Source organism: Mustela nigripes, chromosome 14 (assembly GCF_022355385.1).
Source record: "Mustela nigripes isolate SB6536 chromosome 14, MUSNIG.SB6536, whole genome shotgun sequence".
Taxonomy (NCBI): domain Eukaryota; kingdom Metazoa; phylum Chordata; class Mammalia; order Carnivora; family Mustelidae; genus Mustela; species Mustela nigripes.
The window spans coordinates 106188755-106210970 of NC_081570.1; the positions used below are offsets into that span (position 1 = coordinate 106188755).

The 22216-nt window shown below is 54.1% G+C and overlaps 1 protein-coding gene across 9 annotated transcripts; it reads right to left on the reverse strand.

Moving 5' to 3' along the window:
• Positions 1-297: 297 nt before the first annotated feature.
• Positions 298-13376, reverse strand: SEMA6C (semaphorin 6C). Of its 9 annotated transcripts, none has more exons than XM_059376109.1 (19): positions 13118-13376; positions 9140-9311; positions 7625-7742; positions 7267-7330; positions 7053-7109; positions 6614-6715; positions 6293-6383; positions 5961-6080; positions 5705-5793; positions 5170-5387; positions 4757-4888; positions 4319-4471; positions 3930-4103; positions 3494-3640; positions 3142-3219; positions 2954-3009; positions 2727-2771; positions 2262-2357; positions 298-1820 (listed from the first exon to the last, which is right to left on the reverse strand). In XM_059376109.1, exons 2-19 carry the CDS (start codon positions 9255-9257, stop codon positions 772-774), a joined length of 2907 nt encoding a protein of 968 aa, XP_059232092.1. In that variant the 5' UTR covers positions 9258-9311; positions 13118-13376; the 3' UTR covers positions 298-771. The 9 variants fall into 9 exon arrangements, with proteins under 9 accessions (XP_059232092.1, XP_059232084.1, XP_059232088.1 ...); XM_059376101.1 differs by lacking the exons at positions 2262-2357; positions 13118-13376 and adding exons at positions 11010-11059; positions 12161-12252 and having other exon boundaries at positions 298-1823; XM_059376105.1 differs by lacking the exons at positions 2262-2357; positions 13118-13376 and adding exons at positions 11010-11059; positions 12161-12251 and having other exon boundaries at positions 298-1742.
• Positions 13377-22216: the final 8840 nt, after the last annotated feature.

Consider the following 22216-nt stretch of genomic DNA (forward strand, 5'->3'; position numbering starts at 1 on the left):
ACCCCCATGGAACAGGCTATGAAAACATCCTTGATCCAGAAACGTGCTCCGGTGCCCTCCCTACCCCACCTAAATTCTGCCGTGGGTCTCCTGGGCCCCGGTTCATCTCCACACACCATTTCTTCGCTTGCCTCCTTCAGGAAACCTTTCCTGATTAACCCCCGTGGGACCGCAGCCATCCCAATTACTCGGGAGAGAATGCAAGGCCAAGATGAAGGCAGAGATTCGGGGGCAGAGGCGCCTAGCTAACGGACCGGTTCCCGCCCCGCCCCCTCCGCTAGGAAAGTCAGGCACGGCTCGGGGACACAGCTGTATTGGGAAGCGGAGGCTCCTACACAGTAGGAGGAGGCACGTCCCGGGAGGCCCGAGGACTCTGTACACAACGCGCGCGCGGCCCCAGCCCCGTCGGTCTGTCCATCCGCCCTGCGGCCCGCCCGCGGCCCAGTCTATGGAGGAAGCCCGGAGGGGCGAGTTAAGGCAGCTTGGCTGAGGGAGGGGGGAGTGGGAGTGCGCCAGTTCCCCCCGAAAAGCTGGCTCACTGAGGGAGCGAGCTTCTCACCTCCCACTCCTCTCTCGAGGACAGGGAGAAAGACGTCAATAAATAAACCCGAGGCGGGCTGGGACCCCGGGAGACTCTCAGAGTCCAGGAAGGCTGGAGGTGTGGAACACGGAGAGAGGGAGGGCCTCTGTCCATGGAGATGCGTCCATGCTCTTGGCCTTTGAGGGCACGGGCTTCAAGGGCGCCATCCGAGGACTTGGCGCAGCTCCCTTTTAAAAGTTAAAATGGCTGCCGTTGGGGACAGCCGGCTGGGAAGAGGGCGAGACGAGGGGAGGCTTCGGGGGCAGCTGGGTCTTCTCGACGTCTACCCTCTTCAGAGCGCGGCCCCGATACCCCTCCGGCCGGCCCAGGTACAGGAGATGTCTCCCGGGACCCCCGCAGTACCTGGAGGGCCCCCCCGAGGGGACCCGAGTGAGCAGGGCAGGGGGCGCCCGGTGCGTGGGGAAGGGCATCCTCCGACTGCTTCCGACCCCTAGCCGGGGAGCAGGGGCGGAGAGGGCGGGCCGGGTGGACGGCGCCGCACACTTCCCCTCGGGTGGCACGTCCAGCCTTAGAGGCAGACCACACTCCGGGGGGAGGAGGCTGGAGCCCGCAAAGAGGGAAGGGGCGGGGGTGGGAACGGGCTCTGGTGGGAGCGCCCGGGAGGTCAACGCTGCCACGGCCGGGGGCTCGGCCCCCTTCCTGGACGGCTGTGGGCCGTGCAGGTAGCGCAGCAGTTCTTCCAGGGTGGTGACTTCCACGGCCTGCCCCGGACAGCCGGGCGGTGGTGGCCTCACCAGGACTCGAGGTGCTGGCCCTCCCGCTGCGCTTCCGCCCCGCGCGCGGCCGGGGCCCTCCTTGGCGTTGTTCCCATTCTGGTTCCACTCCCAGGGCCCCCCAGCGTGGCGTAGATGCTTGACGGGCAGCTCGGGCGTGGACTCCGGCGTGGGCAGGCAGGCCACCTCCGGCGGGGCTACGCCGTCGGGAGGAGGCAGGAAGGTGGTGTAGAGCTGGGGCGGCTGCGCCGAGTCTCCGTCCTTGGACGGCGGCAGCTCTGGGCCCGCTCCGTGCAGCCGGGCCAGGCTGCGAAGGGAGAGAGGGCGCGGGAGCCCCGGAGTCTCGACGTCCTTGCTCCGACGTCTGTGGGCTCGGCGACAGGCGCAGGAGACCAGGAGGCCAGAGACTGAGGCGCCCAGGGCGAAGGCTGCAGCAGCACAGGCCAGGAGGAGTGGGATGGGGACGGAGAGGGAGGCTGAGGCTGGGGGGAGGTCCCGGCGCACGCCTGCTGACCGAGAGGGGAGGAGGGAGGCTCAGCCAAGGTAGGTGGGCATGGGAGGGCAAGTTGGAGTTTCACCTCTCTGCTGCTGCTGCTCAGCCTCACTCCAACACGGGCTGACCTTCCTCATAATGACACAGACACCCCCCCACCCCCCCACCCCCGCGCTCAACATACACAGTCAATCCACCACACTAGACCTCACACACAGGCTAGAGCTTGGGCCTGGGGAGTACCCATCCCAGTTCCAGGCCCTGTAGCCATGCCTAGAGCGAGTTCCAAACTCTGCCAGTGCAGAAGGCGGTGGGTCTAAGCAGCCCAGCTCGGGGGAGAGGAAGCTCCAAACAGGCATTAGTGAGCACCAAATGCGTCAGTGAGGGGCTTAGAATTCTTCAAGACTCACCAGCCCCACGCTTCACTCCTATCCCTCCCAGCCAGCCCCCTTACCCTGAGTGTGAGCTCCAAGAGTGGAAGACTGGGGCCAGGGGTGGGCATCACTGGGGGGACTGGGGGTCTCAGGGGAAGGGCCAGGACCCAGAAGCACTGGTGACAGAGACCAGGTCAGAGCCAGTGAGGCTCCTGTTTTCTACCTCTGACACCCATTCAGTGGGTCCTCCCCACCCCTGCCCCCTCTTTGGAACCCAAAGGTCCAGAACTCCAGCCTCTACTTTCCTCTGGGCATGGGGAAAGGCTCACCGTGCAGGACATTCTTTCATGTATTTTTTTCAAAAACTATTTATTAAGCACCCTACTGTGTGCCAAGCACCGAGCTCTATGTGGGCTGTTTGGAGTATGCCGGCCCTCATCTGAGACCCAGTGTGTGTGGGCAGCTGTCTGCTGTCGCCACGGAGCACACACGTGGGTGCGTGGGGGCCAAGCAAGGGAAGATGGCGTTGGGATAGGCAGACTCACCATAAGCAGAATCCCCTGTGCCAGACTGACTCCCAGTAGCTCCATCTATGAAGAAGGAAGGCAGAGAGTGACGATGGAGGTGGGGGGTGAGGGGGCCGGGGTGGTAGCTTCATGAGGAACCGAAGGGGGCGACTGCCACAGAAGTACATAAGCCCACACCTGGGCTGTAGCTGATGGCCGTCACAGCCTTGTGCAGCTATGGCTATGGCTGTCCCAGCCCTCTTTACCTTGGCAGTCGCTGTGCTCCGTGAATTCCTGGTTCCCAGTGGGGTCTACATCAGTCCTAGCAGGAGACAGAGGTAGCATAGGGTGGTTATATATCTTGCCCCCAGCCCCCGACACTGGCCCTGAGCTGCTTCTTTGAGTGGGGCAAACAGAACTTTCTCCTCGGGAGATTTGGGGGCCCCTCACTTACCCACCAGGTCCCCTGATATCCACACAGCCTCTGGAGCTGTGCCATCCACAGTATGGGTCCTGAGAAGCCAGGCAGCTCCTGGGGAAACGGAGTCATATGAGGCTCACCGCTCTAATCCCATCCAATGGCCCTGCCCTTGCAGCTCTCACCCTGGCCTGCTGGAGGCCCCTGACCCCATGTTCCCATCTTGCCCTGTCCCAATGCCTGTTCTAGGCCCTGGGCACTGCCCACCTGCACAATGCCCAGCGCACCCTTCCCTCCCAACCACACCCTGCATTTCCCTGCCACACCTTCCCCCACGCCTGTGTTCCCGGGCTCCTGTTGGCCCTGGGGGGGGCCAGGCCCCTCTCACCTCCGACAGGCCCCGTGCCGGGCACACCGGCTGAGAGGGAGGTAGATGATGCAGCCAGAAAAAGCCACAAAGAGCCTGTGACCTTCAGTGTCCAGCTCCAGCCCTATGACCCGCCGTGCCATTTGGGCGGCCCGCTTCCCACTGCACCTAGGGTGAGGCAGGAAGGAATCAGAGATGGGGCAGGGGAGGCTCCGTTTTCCCTGGGTCAGTTAAAGAACAGAAGGTGGGGAGGTGCCTAAGACTACAAGTCCCAGTGTTGCCCCACCACACTACCTAGCTTCTTACCAAACCCCTCTAGCCTATAGCTTCGGCCACGTGGAAGCCAGCGCTGGAGTCCCCACCACATCCCCACAGCCCAGTCTACCAGCTCACTTCCCATTCCTGCTCTGCAGGGTGATGGTGGGGGACAGGGAGCACTGCCAGACCAAGGCCTCACCTGGAGGGGCTGTAGGCATTGATTTCCTCCAGCAGGATGGGTTCACGTCCTCCCGAGGGCCCCCCCGGGGGCAGCACCTTCAGCACGGTCCCATCGTTGGAGCCCAGGAACAGGACTGTGGTGTTCCTGTAGGGACCAGCCCTACCATCCACAGCTAACTGGGTCAGTAGGGCCCTGGAGGGACAGGCCTCAGTCAGGGCCACCCGACTGGTGGAATCCGGAGCGTCTCAAGGACAGTACATGTCTCCTGGTGCACACTCCTGGGTCCTTCCCCTCCCAGACGTTCCTTCATACCTCCCTCCCTCCCCTCACCAATGTGACTGACCCATGTGAGGTCAGAGGAGAGTGGCTGGGCATGGGGGTTGGTCAGCAGTTGTTCTTTTAGCTACCTGCTGGTGAGGGTGAGCAGAGGCTGATGGGTGGCTGGTGGCACGGCGGGGTCCAGCAGCGGGTGAGCCTTGATGAAGGTCAGAACTTCATCAGGTAGGTCTCGAGAGGAGGGGAACAAGGCAGCCACACCGACTCCGGCACAGGATCCTGGCCTGGGATGAACACGGGAAGGGGCAGCATTAGGACAGGGAGCCAGGGCTCAGTTAGGCTCTGTGCCCCCGACCAACTGCTCTCAGACACGATCGGTAACCCTTGCTCTCTCCCTTTACACAGACGTTCACACTACCGCTTCCCCCCTCTCTGCAGCTCACCAGTCCCATGCCAGCCCGCTGAGCCCTCTCCCCATAATCCCACAGACCCTCTCTTCATAATCCCATGTTGGAACTCGCTTCTTGCTTCTGCCCCAACCCCAAAAAAACCACTCTCATCCTGGGTACCTGGGGGAGGGAACCCTGTCCTCAGACACAGGTGTCCAGGCCCCATCCAGACTCCTCTGCTCCTTGAACTTGCCCTCAAACCCATGCTCGATATCATCCAGGTAGAAGGCACAGACCGCAGAGCCAGGGATGCTGAAGGAGCCAGAAAAAGATGCGGGCTAGGTGTTGGAAGGGATCACACGGTCCTCCCAGGTAAGACGGCAGCTAACCTTAAGTGCCATGTTAGGGGGCGGAGCCTGAGAGAGCGAGACAGCCCCCTGGAGGCCATGCTGGGAGAAAGAAGGTCAGAACAGCAAGCTGGCTTTGAAGGGAGTTTCACCTCCAGGTAGGGGCAATGGGAGGCTTTGAGAGGGGAGCTTGGACGCTGGTGGGACAAGGACAGATTGGACCACATTGGTTAGTCTAGTACTAACCTATTGGTCTGGGTGGTGAAGACCCCAAAGAGAGCGGGGCGGCCATACAAGTTCACAGGCCCAGTTAAGGCCTGTAAGACGTCAAAATAGAAGGTAGAGTCCCCAGGGACAGAGCAGTTGAGCCTCAGCTTCAGGAATGATGTCCAGTGGCGGTCCAAGGCCCGAGGCGAGCCACCCATGTCACGCTTACACACACGGGCGACTCGGGAGAACTGTACCTGGGGGAGGAGAGCAGGGGATGCTGAGAACAGTGAGGGCCTCAGGGCCAGCGGGGCAGGATGCGGGTGTTGGGGGTATCTGGGAGCACCAAGGGACAGATGCCAGGGCCACAGCAAAGCAAGGGTATAGTGTGGTAGATCAGACTGAGTCAAGGATGAGGGACACAGCAGGATGTGGGGGCAACTCCAAGTTGGGGCTCAGAGTCCAGGGGATTGTGTGGTGAACATGGGGTTCAGCAGCTCTCCCCTGACTCTGACTGGCTTCTCAGGATCAAGCAGAACTCTCTAGCTACGCCCACTGGGGCCCATCTCCTTACCCTTCCCAGCCGGGCATCCTCCACAGAGACCTCCCGGAAAAAGAAGTAGACATGGTCTCCATGCTCCAAGGCGTGGACAAAGTGTGGCTCTGAAAGGGGAAACGGAATGGTATGCTCAGAAACACCTGGCCCCACGCAGCCTCTTGCCTTGGCAAACACGAACCGTACCAGCGGCCATCTGCCCGCTCCCTGCCACAGTCCCTCCCCTGCACCTCCTCCCCACGAGCAGCCAACATCCCCCAGGCCCGGCCCTGACCTCTGAGCCACTTGGAGTCGTACTTGGCGGAGCGGAGTGGGGGCTGAGGCCCGAGGCTTCTGTAAACTACAGCATCACTGGCCTGGAAGTCCGCAGCCGTGGCTGAGTAAAGGCTGCCCTCTGGAGGGGTGGGTAGGGTGGGGTCAGGTGAGGACCCAAGGATCTGGCTCTTCTGGGGTCGCCTAACCCAAGGCTTGGGTCTCCCTTAGCCTGACCCTGTCCCCAGCTCAACCCTGCACTCGGGAACATGGGCAAAGACCAAATCAGAAGAAAGGCTAAGGCCGGAGCCCCCTCCTGCCACAGGCCCGTTTCTTAAACGCCTAGGTGCACACCTGCAAAGACAGCCACGTTGGACTGGGTGGCATCAAAGGGGCATCGAGCCTGCCCACTCAGCTCTTCACCCTCCTGCTGCAGCGAAGTTATCTGGAGGCAGAAGGAGCAGGTTCTTGGAATCGTTGGGGTCTTGGAGTCTGGCTCCACAGCCCACTCCCTCATGTCCCCTTGCCTCTTTCCCCCACCCCTTCTGGACCCTTCCGCCCGGCACTCCCAATTCTCCACCGTGGCTGGCCCGCCCCCACCAAACTGGTCGCCCATCTTGGGTTCTCTTCCCACTCCCATCCTGACCCCACTGCCACCCGCCTCCGCCTTTGTACCCCATAGCTGCGGCACACGGGGCTGAATGAATTCGTTCCACAGGCAAGGAGTGTCTGAGAGTCCCAGGGAACAAGAACACGAATGTAGTTGTGGCACTCGTCCTAGAGAACCCCAAATTCTAGGTCAGCCACAGGAGTCCCTACGATTGGGACAGGGGGCCCAGGACGTTAGGCCACCTCCCCGCAGCCAGTCATAGCAATGTGGGTAAAGTCCCAAGTAAGCTAATCACTGCCCCGCAACCTCAGGCAAATTCTTGGGCCTGCTGGAGCCTCACTTTTCTGGGAAGGAAGGTGAAAATCATTCATTCCCTTTCCTGCACATTTCCCCCGTGTCCTGAGATGGAAGTGGGTTTTGGGAAAGCGGGCACAGTGCAGGACCACTTGGACAGAGCCTGGAGGCAGGAAATTCTCCCCTCAGAATTCTCATCCCACTCCTCACCGTCAGCTTTCCCCGTACAGCACAGTTCTCCATGTCTTGACTCCGCCATGTCAGATACTGAGAAGACAAGTAAAGGAGGGAACATCATGGGGCAACCTGGAGGTCCCCTCACATTATGGCTCCTTTTGGAGTTCTCGTCCCTCCTTGCTTTATCCCCACCGGACCGCTCCCAGCCTCATCTCCAAGCCTGCACCTCCTCCCACACGCCCCTCACCTTGTTGGGCACCAGTCCTGTTCCTTCTTCCTGAGCTTGAAGATCGAAGGAGAAAACGTGATCCCTGAAGAGACAGGTAAGGAGGGATCAGAGCCAAGGCAAGGCACCCCACCTGAACTCCTTAGCACCCACCCTGCTCAGGCTCAGCAGCTCAGAGACAAACAGTGCAGACCTCCTGCCCTCTGTCCTCCCCCTTACTCCATGCCTTGGCATTTGTGCCCTGGGTCCAAGCATGTCCATGTCCCATGGCTTGTACACCTGCATGTGTCCCCTGCAAGATACTGCAGTGGCCATGCAGGTCCCATGGCTGCTCAGGAGCATGCATGTTGGCCCCACAACTGTGCCACGGTCAGTTTACCGGGCAGCCACTAGCAAGGTCCGGTTCAAGGTCAGGAATTTCTGAAAGTCCAGCCCAAGTTCTGCAACCACAGCATCATCCTCCAGGCCCCGGAACCAGGATGATAATGGGGAAGTACCTGGAAGACAAAGAGATGTGCGGGATGAGGGCCAGCCAGACTTTCCTTCCTCAGTATCCTTCCCAACAAGACAAACCTCAGTCATAGACGTCATGGAAGAGCGAGGTGAGTTGTGAGGTAAAGCTATCAATACAACTATTAAATAATGCTTGCTCATCCTGAGCACTTAACTTCTGCCAACCACCCTGTTAGTACTTGGAATTGCCTAATTTAAATACAGCTCTGTGAAGGAAGTACTAATAGTGGCCCCATTTTACAGATGAGAAGCCTATGGCCTTGAGCCATTAAGGAATTCACATAGCTCCATTAGCTTGAAGTGGCAGGTACTGGGGTTCCGAGTCAGATCTGTCTGACTCCAAAGCTGAACTCCGTTCCTTCTGGAGGGGGCAGTGAGAGGGGTGGGCGGTGTGGCGAGTGCTCCTCTCTAGTTCCCACATCGAATGCTGTCCTGTCTGGAGCACTTACTCCATTTCTCCCAGCCCTTAAGGTTCTTCAGAGGCCACCTCAGCCCTCCCCGGTTCCAGCCTCCCCTGACCCACAGGGCATCCACAGGCCAGACCATGGGCCTGACCATGGCGACCAAGATCTTCAGCGCTCCAAGGGAGCTCAGAGTTCAGGGATTGATGTCTTAGCATTTGCAAGGTGCTTAGGCTAGCGTCTGGCACACAAAAGTGCTACTCTTATCCCCCAACCCTCACTCCCAGGGACCCAGCTGCGGTTCTTTCATCCTTAGAGTTACTCAAAATCCTACATATACAACAGGAACTTGCAAATAAAGTTTTTTCTTCTCAGAAAAAAAGTGGGTGTATGGTTTCCCTTACAGCAGGACCCCAGCTTAGTTGTGGTACAGATGGTGGAGAGGGAGGTGAGGGGTGTGGGGGCATCACCAAACCAGCCCCAAGCCTTCGTTGTGTAACTAATAATAATAGCAAACACACAGAAAACACTGAGTGTGTGCCAGACAGCGTTCTCGGCCCTTTCCGAGGATGCCCTCACTTAATCCCTAAATAACTCTAATAAGGGAGAACACTATCTGTTATCTTCATTCTGCAAATGAGGAGACCGAGGCAAAGAAAGGTGAACCACCTCAACCGAGGTCCTGCAGCTCCCAAGCAGCTGGGCAGGGATTCAAACCAGCTAAAGTATGTGGTCCGGCTGGGTTGTCAAGCCCCTAGCTGGGTCTGTGTTGTCAACCCCTGCGCAACAGTGTGGCCTCAAGAGTGCAGCAAGTGGGCCCAGCAGCGATGGGCGACAGGCTTGAGTGCCCCCCTCCTCTCCGTCGTCCACTTCCGTCCACTGCCTACCTTCCTGTACCTCACCTCCCACCCTTCCTCCTCCCTTGCTGGGGTCTTGAGTGCTGAGCTCACACAACAGGGGGGTGGGCCGAGGTCACTCACCTTGCAGGTCAGAGGTCAGCAGAGGGAGGGGGTCCTGGGGAAAGGCCGCCTGGGTGTGGGGAAGTGAGAGCAACAGCAGCAGAAGCAGCAAAGGCATGAAGTGGGGGGCACGGGGCATCCTGTGCGGGGCAGCTCAGGCCCCAGGGGGTACCCCCTCACCCATATGCCAGCCCTGGAAGGAGACAGAGAAGAGTGGGGACGGGGCTGAATCCTTCACCCTTAACACTGGCAGGCTGCTCCCCTGATTTATCCCCAGAAGACCCTGTGGGCTGGGGGAAACAACCCTTTCTCTGGCACTGCGTCGGTCCAAGCCAGCTGTCACTGTCACTCAGGGCGTTTCTCTCTCCAACTGGCCCAGACTGGCTAGTGTGAGGCCTGCAGGCGTGACCCCAGGTAAGGACAGGACACACCCGCTCCCCTTCCAAGCCTTCTCACTCAGCCTCCTCTCTTCTCTCCTGACTGGGCCTGGGACATTCGGTAGGTGACACCTCCTGGCCCCCTCCCTTGCTAACCCCTTCTCAGTTATAATTAAACACCAAAGGCTTAAAATTATAAATAGTGACTCCTTGGCACTGGGAGGAGGAAGAGGGCACTATGTCTGCCTCCCCCTCCCTCACAGACCCCTGCGGCACCCTGGGAGCCATGCAGGCACTGTGCCCAGGCAGAGGCAGCTGCGAGGAAGCTATCACCCTCGATAGGGGTGAGGAAGAACAGAGTTGGAGGAGGAAACCTAGGGGTCACCATCCTGGTCTAAGTTCATGGTTCAAGGGATCTTCCCATTGCTGGGGAGAAGCTGGGTGGGGAGGAGAGTGGTGGTGGGGGGCTGCCTTAGCCAAAAATGAATCTGCATCAAAGCCAGATCAGAGGCTAAATTTAGCTCTGGCTGCAGCTGTCTGCCCGACCACTGTGCCCCCTCCCAGCTGGCTCTGAAGAACCAGTGCTCACACTTGCTGAGGAAGAGAACCAACCCCCTACGAGGAACCCGGCAGGGAACTGGCTGTCCTGGTGAGGAGAACCGGCTGCATATGTATGTCCCTCTCTCCCTTCCTTCCCTCTTCGGGCTGCCTCAAAATGGAAATATAAATAATTCAACGACAGGCAGGCAACGGTAGCCCAAAGTCCAGGAAAAGATGGATATGGTCGAAGGGACGGGAGACAGCCTTCCTTCCCACCAATCAGCACCATGGCCCACCCCCAGCTGACCCAGGTGGAACCCCGTGGGAGGTGTACACCAGCTTCCTGCCCTCCTTCCCCTAGAACTGGAGTGAGGGGCTCAACCGCTCCAAAATCAGGGCAGGAACGGTGAGAATCCTTTCTTGCTGTAACAGACTGCTATTCTTCACCCATCCTTACCTGCTCATCCTGCCGTGTTGCCTAAACAAGCGACCCTGGGCTTCCAGGACCAGCCCATTCCGTCTCCCCAATTCCACTCTTGAAGCCAGGACCCAAGTGTACCCCACCCCCAGTTCAGCGTCACTGGTGGGGAGGCTGACGTCAGATGGGGTCCCAAGAGGGCTGGAGGAGGGGCAGGGGTAGGAACACCTAATGATGACCCCCCCTCCCCCGCAGGGACAGAGCAGTCATCTGCTAACCAATGACCCCCTGGTGCTGAAAGGCCAAGCCTCCCTAACTGCGCACACAACCCCCCCACCCCCCCACCCCGCCATGTTTCCGGATGCTGTTGGTCCCAAGGGAAGAGAAAGGGACACAGCCTGTCTCCTATCCTCCCCCTCCAAGTTGCCCTGGGCAACTGGTATCTTCACTCAGGAAACAACTTTGGCAAGTGGGGAGAACAGCCAGACCCTCTTCCTGTTCCCAGGCCATGCCAGCTTCGATCTCCTGCCCTCAGGAGCTGCTGCCCTTTCCTTACCTGGGGTGATGACTCCTGTGGGGGTTTGAGGGGGATAGGAGACCTCTGACCTGATGGAAGAAGGGACAGGAGGGAAGAGGCTTAGCTACACCTCTTTACCACATCCCTTAAAAGAAAATGTGAAAATTCAAAAGTCTACTGAGGCCAGGGTAGAGGACGCGCTGCCCTGGAAGAGTGTGTGTGGGAGGGGGTGGGAGGGGGAGTTGACATTAAGCTTGACTGCAAAGGTGCTGGCGCTTTGTGCCTAAAGTGTGAGGGCAGGGGCTGGGGCTGGCTCCTAGCCAGAAGCTCCTGGAATTGCTAGACCAGTCCTGGGGAAAAGGTTGACTGGGACAGTTTGTGGGGGCAGGATGACCACTCCCACATTAAAACCCTCAGAATCCAGCAGGCTTCTACGCAAAAGCGCCCTAGCTGGGGACAATAGAGGCTAATTTGCATCTCATTTACATGCTCTTCATTTCTAGGCGAAATGCTCTGATAGCAAGCACCCCCAGCCCCTTTCTTCTTCCATGAGAGAGCAGGTCCTGCCTCTCTCCCACCCAATGTCTCTGCACCCCACCCCCCCAACTTAGACTGGATTAGTCCAGCCTCTGAAAACACTTGGTTGGCCTTTGCATTGGCCCCCTAGACTTAAGTATAATATATCTTTAAGAGGGCTTCCCATATCTGTTTTTGGAGAAGCAGTATCTAAGCAGTCCCCATCCCACTCCAGGCCTGGGAAAAGGCTTACTCCGCTGGGACCAACCCCAGCTGCATAATATCCCCCGTCTGAGGAAAATTGGGGGGGGGGGGCGGGTGCTGGCTGTCTCTATCTCCCCCTCCAAGGTCTTCCCTTTGCTGGGAGAGGAAAGAGCCCTTCTCTCTCCTCCTGGCCCTTGCAGCCACCTCTGAGGAGTGGCCAGGTCATAGCCAGAGTCATAAGCAGAGTCTTGGGGGAGGCTGGGGAAGGGATGGAGAAGGGGAGACTGGGCTGGGGACAATAGCAGGAAGCTCTCAGGCTGGTTGCCCACCCCAGTCCACCTTCCTCTGGGGGAGGAGAGGAGACGTAGAAGGGATGAGGGGCGCTCGGAGAATCCTCGAGGAACAGGCTGAAGGCGCCTTCCCTTCTCCAAGACATTTCCCCCACCCCCAGCCCCTGGCTCCTAACCTACCTTCCCTTCCTACCCAGCCCCCAACGAGGATAACCAGGTGTCTAGACCCTGGCATAAGGTGGGCCCAGGGCCAGGGGCTCGACGAGTCTCCCCTTTACTGGATCTGGGGCTCCAAGAGGGGCGGGTAGCAGAGTCTGGGCCGGGACCGGGTCCCAGAGCCACGTTAGCGGGAGGAGGGGCTGGAGGGGCCTGCGGGCGCAGACAGAGTGGGGATGGGAGCAGCGATTGAGGAGCGGAGGCGGGTCTCCGAGGCCAGAGAAACAGGGCCAGAGGCTGGGAACCGAGGAGGGCAGGCCTGGGACCAGCGCTGAGCGGAGTCCTCGGGCTCAAGGTGCAGTCGCCAGCCAGGCTCTTCTCCTTCGGAAATCCCGGTCTAAAAAAGCACCGGCGCGAGTGGGGTGAAGGAAGGAGGAGAGCACGGGGACTGTTGTTTCTCTGGGGGGGCCCCCCTTCCCCCACTCTGCCCAAGCCAACTACCTGAGTGGTGCTCAGACTCCCGTTTGCACAAGGACAGAGGTGCAGGCGTCACACCAAAGTCCGAACGACGCGTCCCCCTTCCCATCCCTGCAGGGACCTCGAGAGGGTCCAGTTCTCCGCGGGTCTCAGAACCTTAGTTTTCCTGCTGGGGAGTCAAGGGACCAGATTTTCCACCCACTGTACGGTGCGCGCCTTAAATAATCGCCCTTCGCGCTCCCCAACGCAATGGACGCAGCTCGGAGAAACCTGCTGGGAAGAGGCGCCCGGACCCTGCGCCCAGCAGTGCATTGACGGGGTTCGGCCACGGTCCCCTCCTCCCTCCGTGCACCCCAACTCCGCTGACCCTCTCCGTCAGGCAAGCACACAGCGCGCTGGCACCCTCCCGGGTCCCTCTCGCACTTCGGAAGGTTGTCCCCAGCCTGCGGCGCCCCGGGTCCTCCTCGCCTCCCTGCAACCCCATCCCCGCTCCGGGGTACTTGCCCCGAGATCCGGGTCAGCGGGACCAAGATCGCAGCGGGCGGGCAGCGGCCCCGCACCGCGCCGAGTTCGTAATCCGTGATTGGGGCTCTGGCGAGACGTGACGAGCGTCCGAATGGGATGGAGCTCGGATCCGACCTCGCGGGCGCAGTCGGGTCGGGCGAGTCCTGGGTCGCAGTCGCAGCCCCCACTCCCGCCGCGGCTCGGCGCAGGAAAACAATGCGACCGCCCGGGGCTCTGGGCCCGGCCCCAGCCGCCCCGCCCGCCTTCCTACTGGCCCCGCCTCCGGCCCGCCTCTGGGTCACCGCAACCAGTCCGACTCTCAGAAGCTGTCTGGACACCGCCTTCTCGACACCTCTCCACCAGTAGTCCTTCTTGGGGGCGGAGCGTAAGAAGCACCGCCCACCGAGAGGGCCAGGCCGGGAGGCTCAGCCTGAGACCCAAGCCAGGCGCGAGATGGAGAGACCCGAGGACCGTCGCTAAGACTCGGACGGAGGGGATCACATGCTTTAAAATGGAGAGGCCTCGGGAAGAAATCTCACAAGAGAGGGAGGAAGAGAAGCTGGAAGGAGCGACAGACGAAAAACCCGGAGACCTCGGCTGGGCTGAGGTGTCAGAGCCGTGCGACTTTCCCCCCCTCCTTTCTCCCCAGGGGCTTTGGCTATCCTGCTTCCGCTTTGAGAGTCTCCCCCCTCCACCTCTACTCTGCCCCAACCCTCTGTCCCTCCTCTCTACTGTTTTTGCTTCAACCTCCTTATGTCTCCCCACATGCCTCCTCCCTGTATTCATCATGACCCCAATAAGGGAGGCCTAGCATACACTTGAGGGCTTGAGGCCTGGGGAAGGAAAAGTAGATGTCACCAGGAGGTTTTTCTTGTCCCCATCATCTCCTCCCCTCTAACCCTGTCAGAGCAGCATGGGCTTGGGCCACTAGGCCAGGAACTAGGGAGCCAGGAAGCCAGGGTCGCTGGCAATCAGGCTGTTGGTTGATGGAAGAGGACAGGTGAGTGGGGCTCAAGCCAAAAGTGAGATGTGGAGATTGAGACAAACTGACTCAGAGAATCACACAGAAAGAGGAGTAAGGTGAAGACTCCAAAGAGGGAAAGTGACCAGTTGTCCCAACCCCACATAGCCTGACTGGCCCCCAGATACAGGATTAGTGTTGTTCCATCTTCCTTTAGAGGGCCCTGGAGATTCTTCAGACAGCAAAACAGCTCCTTCTCCATCTCCACCCTCCATAAAGACCCTTTGATTCTGGGACTGTCAGCAGGGAGGGAGAATGAGACTACTTCAGACAACACTGCTTGGCTCCCACCTTGGTATTGCCTCCTTAGATTTTTCCCTGCGTGGGGGCTGGGACAAAAGACGTTCTCAAAATTCCCAGGATAGTGGGTGGCCTGGGAGATATTGGCATTCTTGGATAGTTTTATCTGTGTGGGCACCTCCTTTCCCCTCCTCCTACATACTAGTCTCTGGACTGGAAGAGAGGAGGGGCAGGGGTTTGCTACTTATGGCCAGTCTTTACTGAACTGAGATCAGGATGGGTAGCATCGCTGACTGGGCTAAGCCTCACAGCAAGTAACCAAGAAATATAAACACACACGCGCACACACACATGCACACACACACACACACAGACTTGGAGATGGAAGACCAGGTGAAATAGTGAGACTAATCAGAAACAATAGAACAATACTTACACAAGGCTAATTACAGAGGGTCTTGGGTCCAAGGCAATTCAGTGTTTTAAAGGTTGTAAAGAGGTTTTGGGAGAAAGACAGCTCAAAATATAGAGGCACTTGGAGGTTGAAAGAAATCTCCCCAGCTCTTAGCAAGGACTTGGGTAATCAACTATATGCTCATTAAATACATTAGTGAATGGAGATTGAGGTGTAATTTATTTAAAATTTTAGGGCTCAACTAAAATCTCAGTTCCATCCAATAAGTATTAAGCACTTACTTCAGGTACAATCCACTGTGGGATGTGGTCCCAGTCTTTAAAAAAATGACCATTCACTCTCCCACCAGGGCAGCCCCAAGAAGGAGTGCTCCAAGACCACCAGCCCATGACAGCCACAACTCCAGCCAGCCAGCCAGCATAAGTCAGCAGACACATAGTCTATACAAATGATGACCATACATAAGTCCATCCCTTTAAGTTTAAGAGTAGCAGCTATTCCACTAACTTATAGAAACAAACACAGAAAGGGGTGCCTGGGTGGCTCAGTCAGTTAAGTGTTTGACTTTGGCTCAAAATCTTGGGGCTTTTGACTCCTGGTCTTGGGGCCCTGGGATGGAGCCTTTGTCAGGCTACCTGCTCAGCAGGGAGTCTGCTTCTCCCTCTCCCTCTGCCCCCCTCCTGCTTGTCCTTGCTCTTTCTCTCTCAAATAAGTAAAATCTTTTAAAAAAATGAAATCTCGATGATAAGAAAAAAATAAACAAAATGGCCATTGGGGTGCTTGGCTTGCTCAATAGGTAGAACATGTGACTCTTGTGGTTGTGGGTTTAAGCCTCATATTGAATGTAGAGATTACTTAAAAATAAAATCTTTTGGGGCACCTGGCTCGGGTCATGATCCCAGGGTCCTGGGATCAAGCCCTGCATTGAACTCCCTGCTTCTCCATCTCCTCCCTGCTCATGCTTTCTCGCTCTCTCTCTTTTGTGTGTGCAAATAAATAAGTAAAATCTTTTAAAAAAGAGAACTTTGTTTTTAATTAATTAATTATTTTTATTATTTAAGTAGGCTGCACACCCAGTGTGGGGCTTGAACTCATGACCCTGAGATCAAGAGTCGCATGCTCTACTAACCTAGCCAGCCAGGCAATCCAAAAATAAAATCTCGGGACGGGGGCCATCTATTTGAATTAAAATAAAACTTATATGCACTAAATGATTAAAATGCAATACCAAGTCTCAAGAAAGGAAGAAAGAAAGAAGGGTTGAGTATGATTTCTAAATGAAGAATAAACTATAAATCTTTTTCATGATTACTGCAAGGAAAGATGTTGGATACATTTTATCATGGGGGATGGGAGAATTTTGGTGGGAGTTGGCTTGGTGCAAAAGAAAGGAGAAAATGTTCCAAAGAGTAACACAGCTTAAACAAAAGTTTGTACTTGGTAAGCATTGAACCTGAAGCATGGATAGCAAAAGGCTGGGTATGAGTAATATAAGAAAGACACTAGTTACAAGCAGAGGAAAGGGAAAAGGGAGACAAATTGTGGAAGGCCTGGAACACTGAGGTGAGTAAGTTAAAATAATATGACAGGAATAGGATGTTATTTAAAGTTCTCAAATAATGTTATTATCTGTCAAAATGCTTTATTTTAGCAAGAAGACAAGGAAACCTACTAGCAAGAAAATAGGGTGTTTGAGGATATGGGGACAGAGGCAGTCAGGTAAGGACAGCGGCACTGGGTATGGAAAGAAATGGATGAACTCCTTCAAAGGACAAATCCAAATGACTCTGTTCTACTCCTCAATGTCTTATGGAGAAAAATCCCACAGTCCCACAGATTGGAGACTTTAATAAATTCAGGGTCTCTAAGCTTAGAAAATCACATTCTCCCATTCCTTAAAAGTAGTTATTTCAAACTTCCACCTCATTCCTCAAGTTTCTTCCCTTATCTCAGCAGAACCCACATGCATCTTCAGAGAAAACAGTAGTAATGTGAGAATTCCACCAACCACTTTGGGCCCTCTCCAGATGCACTTAGCTGCATCCTCGCATCTCTGTCATCCCAGTAAATGAGGAACCCATGTTGCCTGTCTAAGGTTCACCTTCCCACGTTACCATCAGCTCTGTGCACACAAGGCCTAGGTAGGCTGTGTTGCTTGTCTCTCTTTGCATTTTGCACTTAATACAGTGCCTGACACATAGCAGGTGTTCACAATTAATACATTGGTTGCCTAAATCTGTCCCATCTCCTACTTTGGGGCCTTATTCCACATGTCTTCAAATCCTTTCTCCTTCATTAAAAAAAAAAAGATTTTTGGGGTGCCTGGGTGGCTCAGTCGTTAAGCGTCTGCCTTCAGCTCAGGTCATGATCCCAGGGTCCTGGGATCGATTGCCACATTGGGTTCCCTGCTCTGTGGGAAGCCTGCTTCTCCCTCTCCCATTCCCCCAGCTTGTGTTCCCTCTCTAACTGTATCTCTTTGTGTGTCAAATAAATAAATAAATCTTTAAAAAATAATAATAAAAGATTTTTATTTATTTATTTGAGAGAGAGCAGGTGCAGGGGAAGAGTGGAGGGAGAGGGACAGCAGACCTCAGCCTGAGCCCTACTCAGGGCTCGAGCTCAGGATCCTGAGAGCCAGACCTGAGCCGAAGCAAAAGTCAGGTGCTTAACTGAGCCACCCAGGTGCCCCTTTCTCCTTAATTTTTTTTTCCAGATTTTCTTTATTTATTTGAGAGAGATCACAAGTAGGCAGAGAGGCAGGCAGAGGGGGAGTGGGAAGCTGGTTCCCCGCCAAGCAGAGATTCCCCATGCGGGGCTTGATCCCAGGACCCCAAGACCATGACCTGAGCTGAAGGCAGAGGCTTAACCCACTGAGCTAACCAGGCACCCCTCTCCTTCATTTTTAACCTTTCTTTTTCCTACTGACATTTTCCCCTCAGTATCTACACATGCTCAAGGATTTCGTGTACTTAAAAAAAAAATTCTCAACTTTCCCTTGATCCTTGTCTGTAATTAACTATCACTCAGTTTCTTTCTTCCCTTCACAGCTGAACTACATAGCCACCTATACTCTTTGTACCCATTTCCCTATTCTCATTCACTTCTCAATCATCTTATTTTTTATCCCTATTAATCCACTGAGATTGTTCCCATCAAGGCTGTTAATGACCTCCCTGTCACATTCAGTGAACAGCTCTTCTGTCTTTATCCTTTTGCCTTCTTTATGGCCGTTACCCCAGTAACCCCTCCTTCCTTGAAATGCTCTCCTCTTTTGGCTCCTGGGTAGTTCCTCTTGACAGAAACTAAGAACTTAATAAATATATATTTTTAATTAAAAACATTTAAAAAAATATTTATTTACTCACTGTAGACTAGAATCAGAGCATAAGTGGGAGGGGCAGAGGGAGGAGAGAATCTCAAGCTGACTCAGCGTTGTGCCCAGAGCTGAGGTGGGTCTCAATCTCACAACCCTGATATCATGACCTGAGTGGAAACCAAGAATCAGACACCTAACCGACTGCGCCACCCAGGTGCCCTAATTTGTATTTTTTAAATGAGTGAATGACTTCACTTCTGTTAGTATGACCTCTCTTTCTCAGCCTTCTCTGAACGCTCCTTAAATGTTGATGTTCCCTAGGGTCATGTCCTTAGCCATCTCTTTTTGCTCTACACATTCTCACTGGTCAAGATAACCCGCACCAAATGTTACAATAGTGACTTATGCAGGGTGCCTGGGTGGCTCAGTCAGTTAAATGTCAGACTCTTGGTTTCAGCTCAGGTCATGATGTCAGGGTGGTGAGATCAGCCACAAGATGTGCTCTATGCTCAGCATGGAGTCTGCTCAAGATTCTCTCCCTCCCTCTCCCTTTGCCTTTCTCCCTGATCATGCTCTCTCAAATAAATAAATAAATAAATAAAATCTTAAAAAAAAAAAAAAAAGACATGTATTTCCTTTTTTTTTTTTTTTTTAAGATTTTATTTATTTGACAGAGCGAGACACAGCGAGAGAGGGAACAGAAGCAGTGGGAGTGGGAGAGGGAGAAGCAGGCTCCCCGCCGAGCAGGGAACCCGATGCGGGGCTTGATCCCAGGATCCTGGGACCACGACCCGAGCCAAAGGCAGATGCTTAGCAACTGAGCCACCTAGGCACCCCCCAAAGGCTTATGTATTTCTCATAAAATCTACCTATTCAACCTGGGTCTTTCTCCTAAGCTCTAAACTCACTTTTACAACTGCTTACTGGATACTTCCATTTGGATTTTCCATAGGTTTTTACCACTCAGTGTAAAGACAGGAAGCTTGTCTTTTACCTTTGTATTTCCAGCACCTAGTCATGATGCCTGGCATTTGGTGCATGGAGTAAGGAATAAAAGCATCAAAGATGTGAACTACTTCCAGCTATGTCAGGTTGAAGTCTTGCCTGACTGCTTCAAATGACACTGAACTCTCTCTCTCTGAAATGATTTGCGAGTACTGATCTTAACCATGATGCAATTTCAGCTAAACAGAAGCCTAGGAATGTTCCCTTCTGCATATTGTTCCAGATAACTGAAATTTATACAATTATCCAGTAAAGTTTATCTAATTAAACATTTTCATTTAAGGGGTGCCTGGGTGGCTCAGTGGGTTGAAGCCTCTGCCTTCAGCTCAGGTCATGGTCCCAGAGTCCCGGGATCAAGCCCCACATCGGGCTCTCTGCTCACCAGGGAGCCTGCTTCCTCCTCTCTCTCTGCCTGCCTCTCCACCTACTTGTGATCTCTGTCTGTCAAATAAATAAATAAAATCTTTTTTTAAAAAAGGTATTATTAATTTCCTGTGGATTATATATAGTGGGAAGACCATGACTGGGTCATTAATACCTAGACTGAGCTGTAGAGTATAACTTTGGATAAATCACTTCTCTCTAAGGCTGCATCTGCCATCTGTGAGTGGTCACTTTCCCCGCTTGCCTACCTCACAGGCTCAAGTAAAGCAATACAGGTGAAATGTTTCATAAATCCAAAAATGTTTCACACATTTAAGGTGCCATCACTTAGCCAGTTGTTTCCTTACTTAGAGGAAACACTGTGAACTTAATTGTACAGGAAAACAGCAAGGACACCAAAGTCTAGAATATACATGGTTAATACTAGGTGCTCCTGTTCTATACGGCCACAAAAGCTAGTTTTCATTTGTCTCCTTTTTTGTTTTCCTAGTCCCCTCTTTTGATCCGTGTGAATTTTCTCTCTTTTAAAAAAGATTTATTTATTTATTTGAGAGAGAATGAGCAGGGGGAGGGTAAGAGGGAGAAACAGATTCTCCACAGAGCAGGGAGCCAGACGTGGGGCTCCATCGTAGGACCTTGGGATCATGACCTGAGCCAAAGGCAGATGCTTAAAGAATTGAGCCACCCAGGCACCCTGATCTGTGTGAATTTTCAATGTTATCAGTGCTCTTGCTTCAAAAGCTCCTCTTTCCTCTTAAAAAAAAAATGTATATATATATATATATATATATATAAAATTTATCTATTTGAGAGAAAGACAGTGAGAGAGGGGAGGTCAGAGGGAGAAGCAGACTCCCTGTGCAGCATGACCTGAGCCGAAGGCAGTTGCTTAACCAACTGAGCCACCCAGGCGCCCTCCTCTTTCCTCTTTCAATCTGCTGCTAATTATATGCTGTGGGTTCAGAGGTTACTCAAAATGGGTATAGATTAAGAGAAAAAAAGAGAAAGACTTGCCCATGAATGAGTTAAATGCACAATATAACCTGTGACTGTTATGTGGCTACTATTTCCCCCTTATCTCCTGGTTCTGGGATGCATTTTGAATTTATTCTTTCAGCCAATATTGCTTGAGCACAGTGTGTGCCAGGCACTCTGTGGCCTCTAAGGCATCAGCTCTGCCCTCCTGGAGTTTATAGGCTAGTGGGGATGTAGTTAATCAAGTCACAAATTATAGCGAAGGGAGTCATTCTAAGAGGGAGGTAGACAGTTCTAAAGGACTATGTATCCGAGGGGTCTAATACGATTTAGGGACTCGTGATGGCTCCACAGATTTGACTACCCAACTGAGACCTGAATGCTGAGTAGAAAGAGAAGAGATGTGTGTGGGAAGTGTTCCAGGCAGAGAAACAAGAAGTAGCAAGCTTAGAACACAGGACAAGGTGGAAGGAGAGGGACAGCAACCACACAGGGTGAGTATTGGAGGAACTGAGAGAATTGCAACAGATCTCCTGTACAAGGGGAGAGCTGAGAGCAAGGGGCAGACTCAAGGAGAAGCCAGGACGTCAGTGCATAAGGAATTGGGAGCAGCATTCTGGATTCAGCAAGTATCACTGTATTTGCATCTTCCTGTATTCACACTTCCCTTATTTTTCAATCGGATCGCACATTTCTTTTAAAAAGGACTCTTGCCATCCCTGTTGTGTTGGCAGTGTCACCTACGACTGTTCCGTAGGACATAGGATCAGTGACTTCATCAGAAGAGGATGCCACATTAATTACGAAGTCGAACTCACTGCCTCATAATCTCATGAGGTAATGAGCGGGAAAGGCCCAGGTTGGGGAATCACACAAGGCCCTCTGTCGGCCACTTAACTAGCTCTAGAATTTGGGGACAGGTTATCTAATCTTTCAAAGCGTCAGGCTTTTCCCATCAGCAAACAGGATACGCGACATTTCATTCATAAGGGTACCAGAGAGTTCTGAGGTATTTACATAACATGAGGCAGAGTGCACTCAATAAACATGAGCTCTGGTCTCTCCTCACTTTCCTCTCCGGAACTCCAGTCTACTCTTTTCCATCTGCCCCCACACCTTGCTCCTCAGCCATTCCCTCTGCTTTGCACTTTGGAAGCCTTCCTCTCCACTTGCTCCTTCCGCCCAGCCTACAAATGTCCTCAAACCCCAAGATAAAAGTAGTCCCTCTAGGGCACCTGGGTGGCTCAGTTGGTTGAGTGACTGCCTTTGACTCAGGTCATGATCCTGGAGTCCTGGGATGGAGTCCTGCATCCTGCTCCCAGCTTCACGGGGAGTCTGCTTCTTCCTCTGACCTTCTCCCCTCTCATGCTCTCTCTCACAGTCTCTCTCTCAAATAAATAAATAAAATCTTAAAAAAAGAAAAAATGTCCCTCTCTCAGTCCAGCTCCCCACCCCCTTAAGCTACCTGGAAAGTAGCTTGCTCTTCATCCCCTTACCATCATACTCCTCAAAGGAGTTGTCCGGAAAAAACAAACAAAAAAAAGGAGTTGTCAGCATTTCCCAGTCTAGGTTGTATCAGGGGCACTTGGGGCTAGACCCTGCAGTGAGAGATGGGAATAAGGAAGGGGCGAAGACTCAACTACTATCTCCAAGAGGCAGAACCCATGATTGTGGCGTCCAAGCTGTGAGGATGGCTTCTACTTCTGAACTTCGGTTTACTCTTCAACTTTTGCCAGCCGGCCA